Source organism: Centropristis striata, chromosome 18 (genome assembly GCF_030273125.1).
Source record: "Centropristis striata isolate RG_2023a ecotype Rhode Island chromosome 18, C.striata_1.0, whole genome shotgun sequence".
NCBI classification, from domain to species: Eukaryota; Metazoa; Chordata; class Actinopteri; order Perciformes; family Serranidae; genus Centropristis; species Centropristis striata.
The window spans coordinates 23157324-23176364 of NC_081534.1; the positions used below are offsets into that span (position 1 = coordinate 23157324).

A 19041-nucleotide genomic window follows, 5' to 3' on the forward strand; every position below is an offset into this window, starting at 1 on the left:
CAAAAGCATCAAAGTATATAAAAAGTAAATGGTAATTATTATGCAGAATTTCCCATTTCAGAATAATGTTTATTATGTTATTGATTATTAATGTGTACATTACTTTAATGTTGCATCTGGTAATTAAAGTCTTACATTTTCCCATAATTATACAGTCATGGAAAAATATTAGACATAAAATTTTAATTTCTTCATTTTAATGCCTGGTACAAGTAAAGTTACATTTGTTCGGACAAATATAATGATAACAACAAAAATAACTCATAAGAGTTTAATTTAAGAGCTGATATCTAGCCATTTTCCATGGTTTTCTTGATAACCAAAATCATAATCAAGAAAACTATGGAAAATGTCTAGATATCAGCTCTTAAATTAAACTCTTATCAGCTAGTTTTGTTATCATTATATTTTACCAAACAAATGTACCTTTAGTTGTACCAGGCATTAAAATGAACAAGAAATTGAAGAAAACAAGGGTTCTCTCATATTTTTTTCCATGACTGTATGACATCATTTATTTGTTGATTATATTTAGGCATAATTCATTTGAAATAACTAGTAAATAAAGTAGTCAGATAAATGTAGTGGAGTAAAAAGTACAGTACTTCTAAGTATAAAGTAGCAGAAAACTGAAGTTCAAATACCTCAAAATTGTACTTGAGTTAATTTTCTTAGATACATTCCAACACTGATTAACAAACAGACATAATACTGATATGAATCCTTTTTAAACTCAGAAAAAAAAGTGTATTTTTTCAAAATGTCAAACTATTCCAACGGTGGTTGTAAACTCTGCTGATGCACAATTTTGTGCTGAGAACAAAATGTAAGCCAAACTTGTGATAAACGCACTCCAGTGGCTGCTATTCCCTTTCCTGCAATCAAAAGCCAATTGTTTATCTGGCAGGAATGTGAGACATCTGGTTTGTATTCATCTTTATGATGAATACCAAAATTGTCTTTGTGGAAGTTTTTGGCCCCTGCAGGAGAAGCGACGGGGCGAGGTGCGGTCGCAGCGCCCCGGACCCAGAGGAGGGGCCGCGGTGTGACATCACTGAGACGAGGTGAAAGAAAAATGCGTCCCACACCCCATCAGCTTCAGCCAGCGGAGAGAGGAGAGGAGCGAGGGCTTCATGCTTTTCACTTGAACACGGGGTGTGGCTGTGTAGCTTTGGGAGGGGGGGATTTGTGTGACTCAGCTTTTCTTTTTTTCATGAGGCTCAAGGCGAGACAGTACAGGCGAAAACATTGTTTTTAATGCACTGGACTTTGAGATTTTTGCTTCCATAACTTGTCTCCTTTCAGACTAGTGGAAAGAAAACATCCAGAATACACATTTAGGTGTTTGTTTGACTGCATTTAGTCTATTTCTGTCCATAGATTTCTCCTAAATTCACCAAAAGTTAGCATTAGATAATCAACTGGGGAAGTCTCATGGTGATATTTTTTTAACCCTTATCACCTGTAGTGTCTTGCAAAATGTATGAAGATATATGCCACATATCTTTAAAGGCTTTTTTCTCTCAGAAATCTTAACTTCAGTAGCCCTTACGTACACCAAATCTTGTTTCATCTGTATCTTTATTCTATTTAACAGAGGCGTTTGTTTATTAAAAGCCTGATTTAAAGAACATCTTATTCCTAAAACATTGCCAAAATGTATTTTTTGGCTATATTAATTGAGTGATGAGGCTCAAGGCGAGACACTACGGGCGAAAACATTGTTTTTAATGTACTGGACTTTGAGATTTTGCTTCCATAACGTGTCTCCTTTCACACTAGTGGAAAGAAAACATCGAAAATACACATTTAGGTGTTTATTTCACTGCACTTTGTATATTTCTGTCTGTAGATTTCTCCTAAATTCACCTAGTTAACATTAGATAATGCCTCACTTGCATAATTACACATAACATTTTAGAAAACATGTTTTAAGTAATCAACTTTTTAACACTAATCACCTGTAGTTTCCTGCAAAATTTATGGGAATATATAATACAGATCTTTAAAGGCTTTTTTCTCAGAAATCTTAACTTCTGTCGCCCTTACATACAGTTTCATTCCTATCTATATTCTATAGGTTTTTACAGAGGCGTTTATTCATTAAAAGCCTGATTTAAAGAAACATTTTATTCCTAAAACATTGCAACATTTTTTGGCTATATTAATTGAGTGCATAAAAAAGATGAAAAGATATGTCAACAAACAAAATTTTTTAACCTGGCTTTATCCAGCATTCAGATTTCTATTATGGAAATGTACACAGATTTGCACATATTTAGTAAGATAATGCCTGATTTGCATATTTAAACATAAAATCTCAGAAAATGTGCAATACAATAAATAATTGTCTAACTGTGAGTAATGAACTGGGGAAGTTTCATGATGATATCTATTAGTTACATTTTTTACCCTATAAAGATTATAGAAGTATTTGTTCCAGATGATAACAGAACCAGGTTTCTCACACTTCTGGACAATGTTTTCCTTTATTTATTTGAGCCTTTATTAAATAACCCATCTTCAATTTCACATGTAATCAGAAAATATGATTTACCTTTTCTTTGCTTACTTTTACTGTAATTTTATTTTCCCTTTTACAGCCAACCCTGCTGTCATCTGCACCGCCTCAGAAAGGCAGCCAGGTTTATTGGACTGCGCAGGCTTTTGCATATTCCTCCTCAGCGGGAAGCACCGTGTTTCTACATGAATGAACATGGCTGAGTTGTCAGAAGGCTGAATGGTGAAACAGGCTCAATCCGTATTACACAGGAGAGGAAGCTGCTCTTTGATACCAGTGGCATGCAGAGCTGTGTCCAATTCTGTAAGAGACTCGGCGGGCGCAAGACAGAATTTCACTCCTCCCGTTTAAAGTGGCGTCAGATGCATAGTGTACTGAGTTATGCAAGACCACATTAAAAAAAAAAAAGGAGCTGTCTTTGTGTGGCATAAACCCCAAAGAGACACCCATAAATCTAGTAAACCATTGGACTAATAACCAAAAATCATACGTGGGGGAAACCAATAAATGGATCTTGCATAATGCCATGTTGCATGTAAACAAACTGTACAAAGCATAGCTTGTAAGCATAGTTGCAGCATGTTGTAGGCCCTTTTTGTAACAGTCTTTTCATTTTTCCTCTCTTTTGTCAATGGCTATGACGGATAGAGAAATGTCTGGTATGCTGGTGGCAGCTGAGAAGCCCAGAGGAGACGGGGAGGAGTCTGCTAGTCACGGACCGAGCCCTTTGGTCCAAGATTCAGAGAGAGAGAGAGAGAGAGAAAACGTTTGGAAGTGTCCTGTAAACAGTTAGTGTACATGCAAGTCCTTGCTGTAGGCTGGAATAAAAACGTCCTCCTTATTCTTGGTTAGTTCAGTAATTATAATCATTCATTTTCAGTCTGCTGCTGCTTCTGTTCCCTTCTTTCTGTCAATAAAACGTCTGGCGCTGGAGCTCACACCTCCACCTCCACCAGAGAGGTGGCAGATTAAAGGGTATTCATGCAGTCTCTGGCAGTGAAGACCGGGAACCCGTGCCCGCCCTCACACCTGTATGCAGCACACACACACATCACACGCCCCCCCCCCCCCTTGAGCGTCCAGTGAATGCTGTTAATGCCAGTCTTCATAAACCGCCCCCCCTCTATGTGTCGGTCAGCGTGTGCCAGTGGCAGACCTGCTGTCCCTCCGCCTCCTTCATCTCCGTCCAGTGGGACTGCTGCTCCTCGCCGGTGCTGTTGAGGCCCAGGGAGACCCAGCCCACCCTCTCCCTGGGCCTCATGCTGCTCCGGCGGCAGAACACCGACAGCACCAGAGACACCTCGGACAGCTGGAAGAGCGCCACCTGGAACAGGAAGGTCTCCTTGTAGGTGGGGTTGGGCTGGCCCCGGCACACGGCCGTCTTACACTTGGACATCTCCTTCCCCTTGGAGTCCAGCATGGTCAGCTTTACATAGGTGTCTGAGGAGGAGAAAGGAGCGGGAGAGCGGTGAGAGAGTGCCATCAAGTGGTGGGACATCAGTACTGCAGCAAACTGCAGAAGAGGTTTTAACCCTTCTGTCTCACCAGGGACATTTCTGGCCTTTTTTTAATTATTTTGTCCATGCTACTGCATATAGCATACATTTTGGTAAGTTTGTCAGGTTTTTTTTTATTTTTTCATTTCGAAGATGCAACCTCAGCTCCTATAATAAATCTATAATAACCTGTTTAGCCAAAATACAGACACTCAGACCTCTTAAGGACAAAAATCTCCTTGTTAAAAACCCATTAAAAAAACTACTTTCCCACGGTATTAAAATCATGCGATCTATTCAATCAGGGCTTCAATCCAGAGCCCTGTTTTATTATTAGTTAATTGTATTATTATTATTTTCCACCAGATTTTGTTTATGGGAAAAATTCATGCTATTTTCCTGGTTTCCATGGGAATTATTGCTGCTGTTTTATGGAGCACTGCAGTGTTTGATGCATCAAAATCAATGTTGACATCATTGACATGTTCCAGACTGAAAAAAATACCCTATGGCATTATGTATACAGAAATTAATTCGATTTTTGGGGGGTTGTTTCTTTCATAAAACACAACAGTGGCATTATGTAAATAAACTGGCATTTAAAGGGTTAAAATTCTGAAAAAATGAATGAATACTTTGCAGTTATGATCAGGACTGATGTTGCTATGAAGATTTTACTCAGTGAAAGTGGAAAATATAGCATTTTAAAAGTAGTTTTTAAGGACGTCAGAGCAACCTTTTTAATGTTTTTAACCTTTTCATCAAAGAAAATTTTAAACCTTCCAGGAAATATAAAAGTTAACTAGAACTCAATAAAATCAGTACTAAACATTAAAATGGGTTTTTAAAAGGTCAGCTCACAAAAATATTTTTTTCTTATAATAAGTATAATAATTACCACTATTAGTATCTGGTCGTGAAAATAGTTTGGGTTTTATCTGTCCGTTTTTTTCTGTTTAATGTGCGGTGATAACAGCTTAAAAACATAAAAACACACTGACAAACAGGACAAATAAAACTAAAACTAGATACAAGAGGTATGATTGCTCTGCGATTTGGATAAAACAGCCAAATATTTTTGAGGATAACATGCAGAGCGTTTTATTGTTTACTTACACACTTAAACCTTGATACAGTTAACTAAATATGTGGCGTTTTTGGCTAAAACCTTGTTGTATGTTTAATAAAGTAATATACCCAACACTGATCACATGTAGCTGACTCACTGCTGACTTACCTCTCATGATATAAAGCTGCCCCCCTACGAAGTGTTTTATACAACAGAACAGACCGTCTGTGGCACACACACACACACCACAGCACACAGAGGTGGAAAGAAGAAAGAGAGGAAAAGATTGTGAAACACACCAGAAGGTCAGCTTTCATGGGAACTCTAATCAGCAGCAATTTGGCTCAGCGTTATGGCTTTAATTACTTTGGTTATTAAAAAGTTGGTGCTGATGCCGGGAAACATTTAAATGTAATGGAGCACAATTTGTTTTGGTTACATGCTGCTGGGAGTCTCGCCCATCTGTTTCGCCAAAACAACTGCTGGGTGTTTTTAACACACAATGCAGAATTAACATCAGCACCACAACCCAAAAACAGAAAAGAATAAAAGTGGGAGCTTTTTGTACGTACTGACGGGTTTATCGGACGCTGTGGTTTTGAAGTGGCTTCCCTGGATGACCTCGGCCGATAACTGTCCCGTGGCAGAGTTGTAGATGAGACCCAGGAGGATCTCAGGCAGAGAAGTGTCTTCGGTGGAGCGATAGGACAGAGCTCCCGCACTGCGAGACACGCTCACCACCGAGCCGCAGCCCTGCGAACATGAAACACGCGAAGAAAAGAGAGATTTAGTGGGATTTTTACCTCTTACGTTTTCGAGTCATAATCATAAAAGAAGGCATTCCAAGATAGTTCTACATCTATAGGAAAATCAGGTGAATAACTTGCTACATACTACTACTGCATATAGCATACATTTTGGTAAGTTTGTGAGGTTTTTCTTTATTTTTCTATTTTGGAGATACAACCTGCTCCTACAATAATTCTATAATGACCCGTTTAGCCAAAATACAGACTCATAGACTCAGAGAAAACTCATTAAAAAAACTATTTTCCCACAGCTTTTATGGCATAAAATCATGCAATCTGTTCAATCAGGCTTTCAATCCAGAGCCCTGTTTTTTATTATCTAATTGTATTATTATTATTATTATTATTATCATCATCATCGTCATCATCATCATCATCATTATTATTATTACTTTCCACCAGATTTGGTCTATGGGGCAAATTCATGCTATTTTCCTGGTTTCCATGGGAATTATTGCTGCTGTTTTATGGTGCACTGCAGTGTTTGATGCATCAAAATCAATGTTGACATCATTGACATGTTCCAGACTGAAAGAAATCCCCTATAGCATTTAGTATACAGAATATAGGGGGGGTTGTTTCTTTCATAAAACACAACAGTGGCATTATATAAACATATAAAGCATTTAAAGGGTTAAAATTCTGAAAGTTGATCAATACTTTGCAGTTACGATCAGGACTGACGTTGCTTTAAGTTCTACATCTAAAGGAAAATCAGGTCAAGAACTTTTCAGTGTGAGCAGTGTGAGTTTGGTCGGGCTGCCACTTTTTTGTTCAGACAGAAATTGAGATGGATTGCTCGGAAAATATTGTGCAGAATTTCATGTTCTCTTTGTACAATTTTGATCTTCTGACTCTATATCTCGCACTTGTTTGTCTAGTTAGGTCCAATACTATGATTTATGACCGAATACCTCATGGAACTTGGGTCAATAGTTCTTTTAGTAATTCTGCTGACAGACAGAAAAACAAACCAAGCTGAAAACATCAGCTGCTTGGCAGAGGCCTCAGTTGTCCTATTCTGTGCTTTTCTTCAGCAGCAATTTGGCTCAGCGTTTTCTTCAAATTAACAAATGTTAACTTGATACAAATTAGTATGTTAGCATGCTGACATTACTAAATATCTAATTTAGAGGCTTGCTTAGAGGCACCACTAAAGTACGGCCTCACAGAGACTTCTTAGGTTCTTTAAATTTGATGAGCTGCACAGTCTGACTCACTGAACCTGACTTGTTATCGATGTAAATATATGAAGTAAGAAGTGGGAGATTCTGGGGATATTGAGTGATTTCATCGTCCATAATTCAGTCCTTCATCTACTGATCAATACTTTTGACACTTTGTGTGAAGTCCTTATTAAATGATGCAGTTAAAAATCCTTCTTTTAACACAAAAACTGAACCTTCTTTAACATCAGTCTGATTTTTACCAGAACAATTAGTCAAAAATTAACCGGCAGCTGTTAACTGATAATTAACCATAAAAATGACAAACATTTGTTGGCTCCAAGCTCCTCAGAATGTGAGGATTCTCTGCATGTCCCGGTTTTACATTATGGTTAACTTAATATTACACGGTCGCCCATAAAGTTGGAATAATTTAGTTTGCTTCATGGTTTCATTTTCATCGTGATATGTTTGGAAGAGACTGATTAATAATGGTTTGAGAAGTTATGCAGTTTATCTGTCAAGAATATCCACATTGTCACAATCATTTCATGGAAAGAGGTAAAAACTATTTTATTCCAACTTTATGGGCCACCGTGTATTTGGTTTCGACAGACAATAACCAAAATCATTATCAAGAAAACCATGGAAAATGGCGAGATATCAGCTCTTAAATTAAACTCTTATGAGATACTTTTGTTGTTATCATTATATTTATCCAAACAAATGTACCTTTAGTTGTACCAGGCATTACAATGTACAAGAAACTGAAGAAAACAAGGGTGGTCTAATAACTCTTTACCATGACTGTATTTCAAACCAAAATCAACCTCTGCCATTTCCCACCTTTCCACCAGATGCCCTCAGACTTTCCCTCCTTTCTCCATCACCTGACGGCCACACCCATCTTCACACCTGCTCCCACGACTCTAATCACTGACTGACTGTCCCGCCCACCTGCTCACCTGCATCATTTTTTGTTTTTATTTGTACATGCATATTTTATTTTGTGCGGGCAGTACATTTTACATTTTATTTTATTTATTTTTATCCCATTTTTAATTTATTTTTTTCTTATTGTTCTATTGTTTACTACATCTCTTTGTATTGTGTTATCTATCTATTGTTTGTGCAGCACTTTGGAAACCTTGTGTTTGCTAAAATTGTGCTATATAAATAAAGTGGATTGGATTGGATTGGATCTCATCCCCTCATCAGCCACTCAACACATATAAAGTCCACTTCCTCTGTCACATCATCATAGCTGTTATTTACCTGTCATTTAGACTCTCTGCCTGTAAGCCTTTCACTATAACTTTATAATTAATCCTGCTGCCTCCACCTGTCTGCATCTGGGTCTGAAGACGTCTCCTTGGGCTCCTGGAGTTCATGGTGGGTATTTTTCACAGTTTTATAGAGCAAAAACTGAAGTGTTTAAGACTAATTTACAACTGAATGAAGCAGTTCATATATATTTGTCAAACTACTGTCTCAGTGTTTGGGATGATCTACGCTCAGTGCAGGATATAAAATCACAAAGTGTTCTCACTGTGAGTTCGGAGCCCGGCTCCAGGGTGACGGGTAGAGCGATCTTGCCCTGCAGGTTGAGCTTAGTCAGGTAGAACACCTTCTCTCCCAGGACCTTCTCCTTTTTCATCCGCCTGATGCTGTACAGCCGGAAGCGAACGGCGTAGTCCCCCAGCGCGTCCTGTTCCACCCTGGAGAACTTGAATGTTTCCGTGAAGACGGGACAGGGTCCTTTCTGCACGCCCGTCTTGGCCCGCTGCTTCTTAGTGGGCAGCAGGACCAGGTGGACCTGCCACGCGATGTTGCCCGTCTGTTTCAGGGCGGGGATGTCCGTCGCCGCCGTGACCGTGACGGCCAACCACTGCTCGCCGGAGTCGTACTCGAAGGCGACGTCCAGCGTGCCGTATTTGGCGAGGGGCTCTGGTTCGTAGGCTGTGGGGAGCTGAGGACCGCAGCCATCCTGAGGGGAGGACAGAGAGAATCAGAGGTACAGAGAAGGAGAGAGCTCTACCCTATGCAATGGAAAACTCAGGGTTAGGTTATATTTACATATACATTTATTTATATATGCATTAGTATTGCAGCCATTCCTGGATTACTATAATAGTGGCTACACTACAAGACATATTATTTGTAACTAATAAACATAGCTTTGTATAATTACTGTAGAGTTTGTATAAAATATATATATATATATATATATATATATATATATATATATATATATATATATATTTTTAGTATGCAAGTTTGTTTGATTTTTGCTTTATTTATTTATTCATATTCTTTAAAATATTTGTTATCCATTACAGATTCAGATCTTTCCATAGTGTCAAATGTATAATGTGTAAATGTTTAAAAAACCAATCAATCTATTTAAATAATAATATCATTCTTAAATAGTATTCAGTTACTTATCCCAGCAGTCTTTGGTCATATGAGCTAAGAAAGAAAAAAAATGTAATATTAAAAGCTCTCTGGCACCGATTTTATGTTTAAAGGTTGAAGGGTTTTTATTGTTTTTCCTCTAAAAATTAGGATGAAAATCAATTTCACCCACTTTATTTCTCATTTAAGTTTTATTCATTTTAATAGATTCATTTTTTAAAAATGGATGATACAGATAACAATATACAGCTAACATAATTGGATTCATAATCGATTTACAAAAAAAAAAAAAAAAAACTAATATAACATCCCCACAAATTCAAAGATTATTCCTGCTGCAAAAATATGAGTTCAGCATGTGTTGTGACAAGAACCAGTTGTTTTCAGCAATAGAAAGAGGGAACCAAAAAAATGTAAAGCTGCTGATGACTCCTAAAGTTATTCCATAAAACAATAAATTATTAATTTACAGAGTCGTTTATGATCCAAAAAAGGTATTTTTAGCGTCCAATAAGAATCGTATTTTCACCTTTGTTTTGTAAATAATTCCCAGACTCTAATGAACTTTAGGAGTTATATTTCTGGGATGTGGGTCGAGTTTCATATCAAGATATTCTGCAAACTGTAACAATGCTGGTAAATACGTTTTTGTCTTGACATGAGACGGGGTGGCCGGTGCTTGTAGTTGTTTAAGATGACCTGAACCGTAACTGACACTCTAACTGAGGTGATGTAATTACAGTAGTGGTCTTAATGTAAATGTCTCATTAATTGGTAATGCGGAGGGGTTTTAATCCTGTGTTTATGCAGGACTACAGGGCAGCTATGAAGTAGATAAAAAGCTATAAAAAGAGGTGTAAATGTGGTGAAGGGGGACACCCAGATGTCTGACCTCGGGCCCCAGCACCGCCGTGCTGTCACTGGGGATGTCCTCCTCACAGCCCTTGTTGAGGTAGCTCTCGGTGTCCTGGTCCACGCTGGCCTCGCTGCAGGGGCTGTCGCAGCGCTGCGGGGACGACCCCCTCCTGACCCCTCGCTCCGAGCGGGCACGTGAGGACACGCGCGCCATTGAGCCCTCGTCCTGGTACGGAGGAGGCTGCGGCTCGCTGAGGGAGGAGTCTTTCTTTATTCTCTGGATGCTGTTGGCTGCTTTCAGGACAGTGACAGCGGGACACAGAGGGAGTAATGTGAGACGAGGGGAGTGTTACTGGACACTCTGCAGAAATAATCATTATGTATGCAACATACAGTCGACCACAGAGGCAAGTTAACCTCTTAAACTGTGCCGGACCCACAGAGGAGTCCTTCATTTTGTTTCTGAAACAGCCAAGAGTTCAAACTCAGAATAATATTTTAAACTCTTGTTTCCAGAGATGCCATTTCTGTTTGAATATTTTACTTGCTTAGGTACAATCATGTAAAAAATTATTAGACCACCCTTGTTTTCTCCTTGCTTTCTTGTTCATTTAATGCCTGGTACAACTAAAGGTACATTTGTTTGGACAAATATAATAACAGAAATAGCTCAAGAGCTTAATTTAAGAGCTGATATCTGGCCTTTTTCCATGGTTTTCTTGATAATAACCAAAATCATTATCAAGAAAACCATGGAAAATGTCTAGATAATAATAAATGCATAATTTGAATAATGCATATTTGCTTTCTTGCAGAAAGTTAGAAAGAAGGTCAATACCACTTAAAATCTGCCTTCCTCCACTGCCTGACCAATAGACTGTGCAGATCATAACCCTCTTTAATACCACAAATTTTTATACTTTTAATAAAAGTACTAATGTGTGAGCTTTAAAGTTGCTTGTAACCTTCTGGAGGCGTGCTATTGTCTCTTTTTTTTCCCAGCTTTTATAATCTTATAAGCTGACGGTAGCTTCATATTTAATTCATATTTGTCACATTTTCAATATAAATCACACAATGTTGAGCTCATGTTATATCAATTTAGGATGCACATGGAAACTATGAAACTATAATCTATTTGTAGGCTTTAAAACAACTTCTGGACATACTGTAACTTCCAGCAACAGGACACCGGCCTCCAGGTTGAAAGACTTTATATTTTATTGAAGCGAACGTCTTGTATGATGTAACCTTTCTGTTCCAGTGTATGTGTATTTGTAACTCTCCCCTAGTGAATAAAGTTATGTATAACTGTGCCTGCTCTCACCCCGTTCGCTGGAGGCTTCGCTGCTGTACCCTCCCTGCTCGGTGGACTGTTTGCGTTTGTTGCTCCACGCAGAAGTCGTGTTCTTCTGGGCAGCCGCCTCAGGGCCTTTGTCCTCCTCGCTGTCTGATACAACTCCCTCTGGACACAAACACGCACAAAGGCTCCAGTTCAAAACATTACATTTATCTCACACAACACAATATGTGCAGGGTTTAAATAAATGCAGGAGACAAGATGCAGAAACTGGAACACAAAGCACTGTGGAAGAGGTGAATTTCAGGCCTATGAATCCAATACGGAGTTCTAAGAACAAGAGAAGAAGAAGAGACCCAGACAGTGAAACAGAAGCAGCACACCATCTAACCTTTCTTTCCTTTCTTTTTCTTCTTGCTCTTCTTCCCTTTCTCCTTCTTTTTCTCCACGTCAGAGGCGTCTTCTGATTTCTTCGAGCCCTCTTTTGCTCCTTTCTTCTTCTTCTTGTCCGACTTTTTCTTCTTCACCGTTGAGGAAGTTCTGGAAAGATCGGCTTCTTCCTCATCGTCTCCCTCTCTCTCAAGGCTGCCCGCCACCTCTTCCTCTTCACCTCCCTCTTCTTCTTCTTTTTGCTTTTTCTGTTTCGATGAGCGGCTTTCAGTTTCGGGAACAGGTGATGGAGGAGGTTCGTCACAGTCGCCACCTCCTTCCTGATCCCTGCTGTCACTCTCCTTCCTTTCTTGTCCTCCCTCTGCATCCTCCTCTTCTTTCTCTCCCTCTTGGGATTCCTCTTTGAGCTTCCTCTCCCTGGCTTCTTTCTCCAGCTGCTTTTCCCTCCTCTCTTTCCTCCTCTTCTCTTTCTGCTCCTGCAGCTCCTTCTCCTCTTTCTTCCTCTTCTCCTCCTCCTCTATCTCTGCTTCTGTCTTTTTAACTCGCCAGCACCCGTCCCTCCATTCCCACTCCAGCTGGTTCTGCACTTGCTCGGCCTCTTTCGTGTCATTGGACTGGTTTGTCTTTGAGGCCGTGCTGCTGCTGCCTCCTTCCTGCGCTGTGGAAGTCTGACCGCACTCCGACCCGCTGCCGTTGTCCTCGTCCACCTTGTTCCTGATAGTGGTGACCTGCTCGGTCAGCTGGTCGCTGACGGCGTACGTGACGTCGCTGACGGCGTTGGCCAAGTCGTCCACGCGACTGGTGACCGTGTCCAGGAGGGAGGAAATGTTGACAGATGGGAGGTTCTGCTGGAAGCTCTTGAAGAAGGCCATCTCTCAGCCGGGGGTCTTGCACCACGCTGACCGTGAGATTAGCTCATCAGAGGCACTGACATGGACATGTGGTCGTTAGCAGGGTGTGGTGTCTGCATCACAGTGTGCTGACATCAACACGTGAATACAAAGCAATATGGGGATTGGAAAGATTATAATACAACAAGAGCTCTCTCACAGTGTTTTATTCAATAATTTATACTCTGACGTCTCAAATGTTATAATAGGATTTTAGAAAACAATCACAATTAAGGTTTTATTTATGAGCTGGGATCTCGGTGCTTTCAAAACACAAAAAAATCTCATAACTGTAGCCTCAGTTATGTCACAAATTCAGGCTCAACTTAACTTTTACTTGATTTTATTCTCTTTTACTGAACAGCAACAACCCTTCGATTGTAACATTAAATACATTGTTGCCTCCTTAAAATAACGGCCCCATACAACACAATCAAATTCTCAATTATGTATTTTCACCTGGATTGCATTTGTTTTTGATGTACCACAAACTTTTTTCTGATCGAAGACCATGCAGGGAGAAAGTCTGGGTATATAACATGAGTCAAAAAAAGGTGGGATATTTTCCATAAGTCAACAATGACTTAAGTTAACTTATGAAACTTGTTTAACTTAATTACATTAAGTTATGTAAGAGTTCAGACCCTTCAATACCTGCAATCTGCTTTTCATGTGGTTCAATCTCGTCTAGCTCAACTCAGGTTGGTATTGAATGCGGAGAAATCAAAATTCATGAACTTTTCAAATGGCAAAGACTTGACATCCAATTTGCCAAAGATAATTACAGTACAAGGTGATGAAATTGAAAGGGTCACGGCTTATAAATATTTAGGGATCAGTATTGATCAGAAGCTCTCATTCAAACCCCATATTGAAAGCCTTGTGACGAAACTGAAACTAAAATTAGGATTTTTTTTTTAGAAACAAATCTTGTTGTTCACAAACATTTGATTTCTGCAACTTTTTTGCCTTTACTGGATTACGGTGATCTGCTTTTCAAAAATGCTACTAATCAGAGCCTTAAGAAGTTGGACTGTGTTTATCATTGTGCTCTGCGTTTCATTACTGGCTTGAAAATCGCACACATCATTGTACTCTGTATGCCACGGCTGAAATGCCATCTTTGTATGTTGGCAGACAGTCTCATTGGTTAGTTTTTATCCATAAATGTATTCTTGGGCTGCTTCCCTCTTACCTGTGTGCATACATGTGTCGAAACAAAACTAAACACGGTCTACGCTCGCAAGTCATTGTACAGATGCTGGTGCCAATAGTGAGAACTGAATTAGGTAAGAAAGCTTTTAGTTACGCTGCCCCTTTATCATGGAACAATTTGCAAAAGGAATTGAAATTGTCAGAATTGATCACAATCTGGGAATTTAAATCGATTCTAAAGGATAAAGAAATCATTCCCCTTGGTCAGTGTGACTGCTCCTTATAAGTCGGCTACTGGGGCTCCTTCAGTGTTGTTGTGATGGCTGTATTCGTATTTAATTGTTTATGATAACTGTGTTTAAATTAATTGTAACTTGTCTCTTTTTATGCTGCTTTCTTGGCCAGGTCTCTCTTGGAAAAGAGATTTTTTAATCTCAACAAGACTTTTACCTGATTAAATACAGGATATATATATATATTTAATTAAGTAACAAAGATACTTATTTCAACCTAAAGTATAATCTTTTCCTCAACATGACCAAGTTGTTTTACGAGTAGTTCTGTTTCCATTCACAGCGTTCTATTGGTATTAATATCACTTTAGGTGAACTGGTATTCAAACTTTTCTAAAATGCCAGCCAGCCCATTGTGTGTACAAATATTAGGGAAAAGAGTTCAATTCTGTTTGAGTGTAAATGCGTCCAGTGTATGTGTTGATTTTACATAATGTTCATTGTGGTAGCTGAGAAACAACAGGGTAAACTGAGCTCATGTTGTGAGATACTTTTTGTTTTTGGAGCAATGCTGTCCCAGTTCAAAAGCTGCATTCGAGCACCCCATTCAGTCAGAGGATGAGCATGTTCTGCACTGAATATGCAAATTAATATCAGCCTAATTGCAACACTGATCTATTTCAGCCTGTGAGCCCTGAATATGTGCTGCAAAATTATATCGGGTTCCGTGTGGGACATGTGTCAGAGACAACAATTTAATATAAAATCAAAACAAAGGCATTACTCATCCTAATGTTTGCATAGAAGCAGCCACTGTGGTATAGACCTAGATTTATTATATGTGTGTGTGTGTGTGTGTGTGTGTGTGTGTGTGTGTGTCGAGTACCTGGCTGGTTGTTGTTATAGCCACTGAGATGTGACAGATCGTCAGGACTCTCCACTGACAGCTTGTTGCTGAGGTAAAGAAAAAACAGAGCCATCAACGCCATGAAGGCTGCAATGGAAGACAGGACACCCAGAAGCTCAGGAGAGACTGAGGAGGAGAAGAACAGAAATAAAGAGGGAGGGGAGAAGAGAGACGGGGGAGGAAAAAGGGAAGACACACAAAAAGCAAAACCAAAAATTAGACAAACTGATCATGGAGGTGTGAACAAAGTATTTTATTTTTAAGAAGAAAAAAAAAGGCTATAAATAAAAACAAACACAGATGGCTGCAAGCTATAAAATGTGACTTTGAACAAAATGCTTTTACGGCTGTAAACAACCCAACTTTGATTCCACAAATAACTCTTTGATGATCACATTTTGCATCTTATTTTGGAAATCTCAAATGTTGCCTTGTCAGGAAAGCATTAGCCTTTGTGCTTTTAAACAACCGTCTGCTGTTCCACTTCAAAGGCATACCAGATACAATCTACAGCAGTGTATGTAGGCCAACCATACTTCATGTAACCATGCAGCTCTGCGCTGCTGCTGCTGATGTGCTATTTTTATGAGAGCCTCAAAGGGGCTGTATCCAACTCAAACGTAGACTCGGTAAACCAGCCGAACCGCACAGGGCCTGCATTTAATACGCCACAGCGCAGATAGACCGCAGTGTAATAGCTGAAGAAAAAAGATGAAGTTCATGAACAATGAAGCATGAACGGTATTTCTAAAGAGCAAATGCCTCGGCGGGAAGGGCAGCTGGTAAAATAAAGCACAGTGCGAGCGAGCGAGCCTCTGTGATATGATGGATTTTAATTTTGAAGCCACATCATACAGTTTTTGATCCGACAGTTATACGGATGTATTCAACAATGGATCCCTGAGTGTTTTAGAGAATCTTAAAGGCTTCGCACAAGTGTTTAGATTGACTGTTTTAACCCTTCCTCTGTCTGTGCAGTCATTGTCCAAACGTAGCTTAGCAACTGTAGGCTTTGGGTTCCCCCACATGTTGAGGCGGTGAGTGTGCTGGAGAGCAATACTCTGCTTTAAACAGTTCTGAGCGGGTGTCTTTTATTTATTTATTTATGTATTTATTTATTTATTTTTTAAACAAAATCACAAAATTCAAAGGAATGGATTACACTGTGCAGGGGTTGTCAAAGTGATTCATTACAGGGCAGGTGTGGCTGTAGAGCACACCTGAAACAACAAATCAACTGAGTGAAGATGGTCCAGGTGACTGGATAGCTGCAACCTTTTTCTTTTTACTTTTCGTATGTACTGCAGCTGCCCTGACAAACTCTGTACTGTTGCATGCAGTATGGATACAACTGGGATATACTACTTCATCATACCACGGCGCCTTGGCCTTTTGGTTTATTTATACACTCATGCTGCTGTAGCCTATCTGCTTCAAGGTTGGACGTGTTGTGCATTCAGAGATTTACTTCCATATCTTCTGCATACCTTAGTTGTAACAAGTGTTTTTTGCCTTTCTGTCATCTCAAACCAGTCTGGCCATTCTCCTCTGACCTCTGAGAACTGTCACTCAGTTCTCTTTTTCAGACCATTCTCTGTAAACCCTAGAGATGGTTGTGTGTGATAATCCCAGTAGATCAGCAGTTTCTGAAATACTTCGACCAGCCCATCTGGCACCAACAGCCATGGCACGTTCAAAGTCACTTAAATCACCTTTCTTCCTCATTTTAATGCTCCGTTTGAACTTCAAATGCATTGAGTTGCTGCCATGTGATTGGCTGATTAGATATTTGCGTTACTGAGCAGTTGAAGATGTACCTAATGAAGTGGTCAGGTAGTGTAGATGCTGTGCAGAGGATTATGGGTCAGAATAGATAGAAAAGCATGCTGGCTTGCACACTGCAAAATGCAACCGAATGCAGTAGCATATCCTGACTGTCTCCCATTTATAGATGGATAGGAACTTTATTAATCCCTCGGGAAGGTTCCCTCAGGAAATTGCACATACTTTTGGCATAATGCATTTGACGTGCTATGTTTTGGGACATGCTAAAACTTTTATATAGCCGTGAACTTTGACCCTTTTACAGTGTGTTTTCAGTTCATGGGAGTTCAGCCTGTTCAGCCTTCGGTTTGACTAAAAGACACTTTAAGGACTCGCCTGTTCATGTTTCTTTCTTTTTTTTTTTGATTTAGGAAAGTTTAAACGACAGCATTCTTAGCTAACAACAGTCCTCATACTAAAAGTTTTTACTCTCATAACATCTGTCCTGCTATGACTCATTTGGAGTTGAGTTTCACAAGAAGCAGACATGAGCTCACGACTACGGTTAGCAGAATGCTAAACTATAAGCGACATTTTCTCTCCTTATCTCTAATAGTTTATCCTTCTGCATCCTTCTCCATCATAGCCAAAGGCATGTACGCTCATGGCTCACATCTGCAGCTAATTAGCCATAAAATATTAGAGATGGAGAGAAAATTTAGCTTTTGTCTTCTGCTCACTGTAGCCAGAAGCCCAAGCCCTTGGCTATGGTTAATAATTGATAATTATGGGTTTTAGGCTGCTATTGAAAGCTATTTAAAGGCATGAACTGGAGTTTAGAAACTTGTAAGGTGCATTTTTTAAAACCTTTTCCTGACATTTTGTTGATATTGTTAATTTATCAATTGATAAAAAAATATAATCCAAAAGAACAGACATAAAATGGTGCATTTCAGGTCAGTGCGTCACATTGTAGCATGTGTTTTGTAGCAAGTGCTGGTTTCAGAGACAACCTTCACCTGTCACAGATTAAATTGGTCATTGATGTGAAAACTGGTATCGCCCTGAGAGCACTAACGAGAGAGGAGGCGAGAAAAACAGAGGCGCAGCTTCTCAAAACCTCCTCACTACAGACTGAACTTATGGACAGACTTGTTTCACCATGGCAACAGGCAGAGACCACTGCAGCCTGACAACTAGTGCTGCTGCAGACTGCCAAAGTGATGAATGCTAAATTCCCAAGAATGGCAAGAGAAGTCGGAGAGAGAGAGAGATAAGAGAGGTGGGAGATGTGGCGGCTGAGGCTTACCTTCTCTAAATGAATATCCTCTTTAATGCCAGCTGTTCTCCAAAAAGCTCTATCAGTACTTGTGCTGCTATAGATAGTAAATTATCTAAGGAGACGGAAAAACAAAGTTGTCCTCCTCTGAAGTAATCCGACATGTAATAAATCCCTAACACTTAGTGCGTGCCAGCACTTGCCAGGCTTACGTATCAACTCTCACTGCAGACAGTTGTGTTGATTGTGCCAGAATGACCTCTGCAGCCATCGGGCACCGCCGCCGCCACCGCCGCCTGTCGAAATGAACAGCTTTATGGCCCCGTGCCCCGGCCTGTGATGACACTTCATACACGGCCCTGCTCTGTAAATGTCAACGACAGTTGAATAATTTAGACCCCCTGAGGTAACCAGATGCTTCTGTCAATGTACACTGGAAAGTGGAGCGGCAGGTAGCAAGCCGGCCTTTTAAACTGCTCACCATGCTATCAGTTATTGTTTTTTATCTATTACGCCTAATATTTCTCTATATTATTAGAAATAGTGTAAATTAACTAGAAAATACCACAAAACTTCCCCAGTTGATCACTTACACATTTTCTTTGATTTCTGTTTAAATATGAAAATTAGGTATTATCTTATTAAATCTGTGCTAATTTGCATACATTTCCAGAAAGCCAGGTACAAAATTCTTGTTTCAAAAAATAATTTCCCCCATGTTTTTATGAATAAAATGTTCCATAAATCAGATTATTAATGATATAGGAACAAACACCTCTGCAAAAACCTTCA

The 19041-nt window shown here is 39.6% G+C and overlaps 1 protein-coding gene across 1 annotated transcript; it reads right to left on the minus strand.

The window, feature by feature from the left end:
- Positions 1–3644: 3644 nt before the first annotated feature.
- On the minus strand, positions 3645–14372 carry LOC131990714 (synaptotagmin-14-like). The gene is made up of 7 exons (XM_059355829.1): positions 12495–14372; positions 12081–12269; positions 11659–11794; positions 10369–10622; positions 8611–9048; positions 5659–5839; positions 3645–3961 (listed from the first exon to the last, which is right to left on the minus strand). Exons 1-7 carry the CDS (start codon positions 12891–12893, stop codon positions 3645–3647), a joined length of 1914 nt encoding a protein of 637 aa, XP_059211812.1. The 5' UTR covers positions 12894–14372.
- Positions 14373–19041: the final 4669 nt, after the last annotated feature.

Excerpts from the sequence above, each read along its gene's own strand:
- LOC131990714 (XM_059355829.1), bottom strand. The coding sequence starts at position 12,893 with ATGGCCTTCTTCAAGAGCTTCCAGCAGAACCTCCCATCTGTCAACATT. Across the intron at positions 9,049-10,368 it reads CGGCGGTGCTGGGGCCCGAG|GATGGCTGCGGTCCTCAGCT; the intron begins GTCAGACATCTG and ends TCCTCCCCTCAG. Across the intron at positions 5,840-8,610 it reads AGCCGGGCTCCGAACTCACA|GGCTGCGGCTCGGTGGTGAG; the intron begins GTGAGAACACTT and ends TCATGTTCGCAG.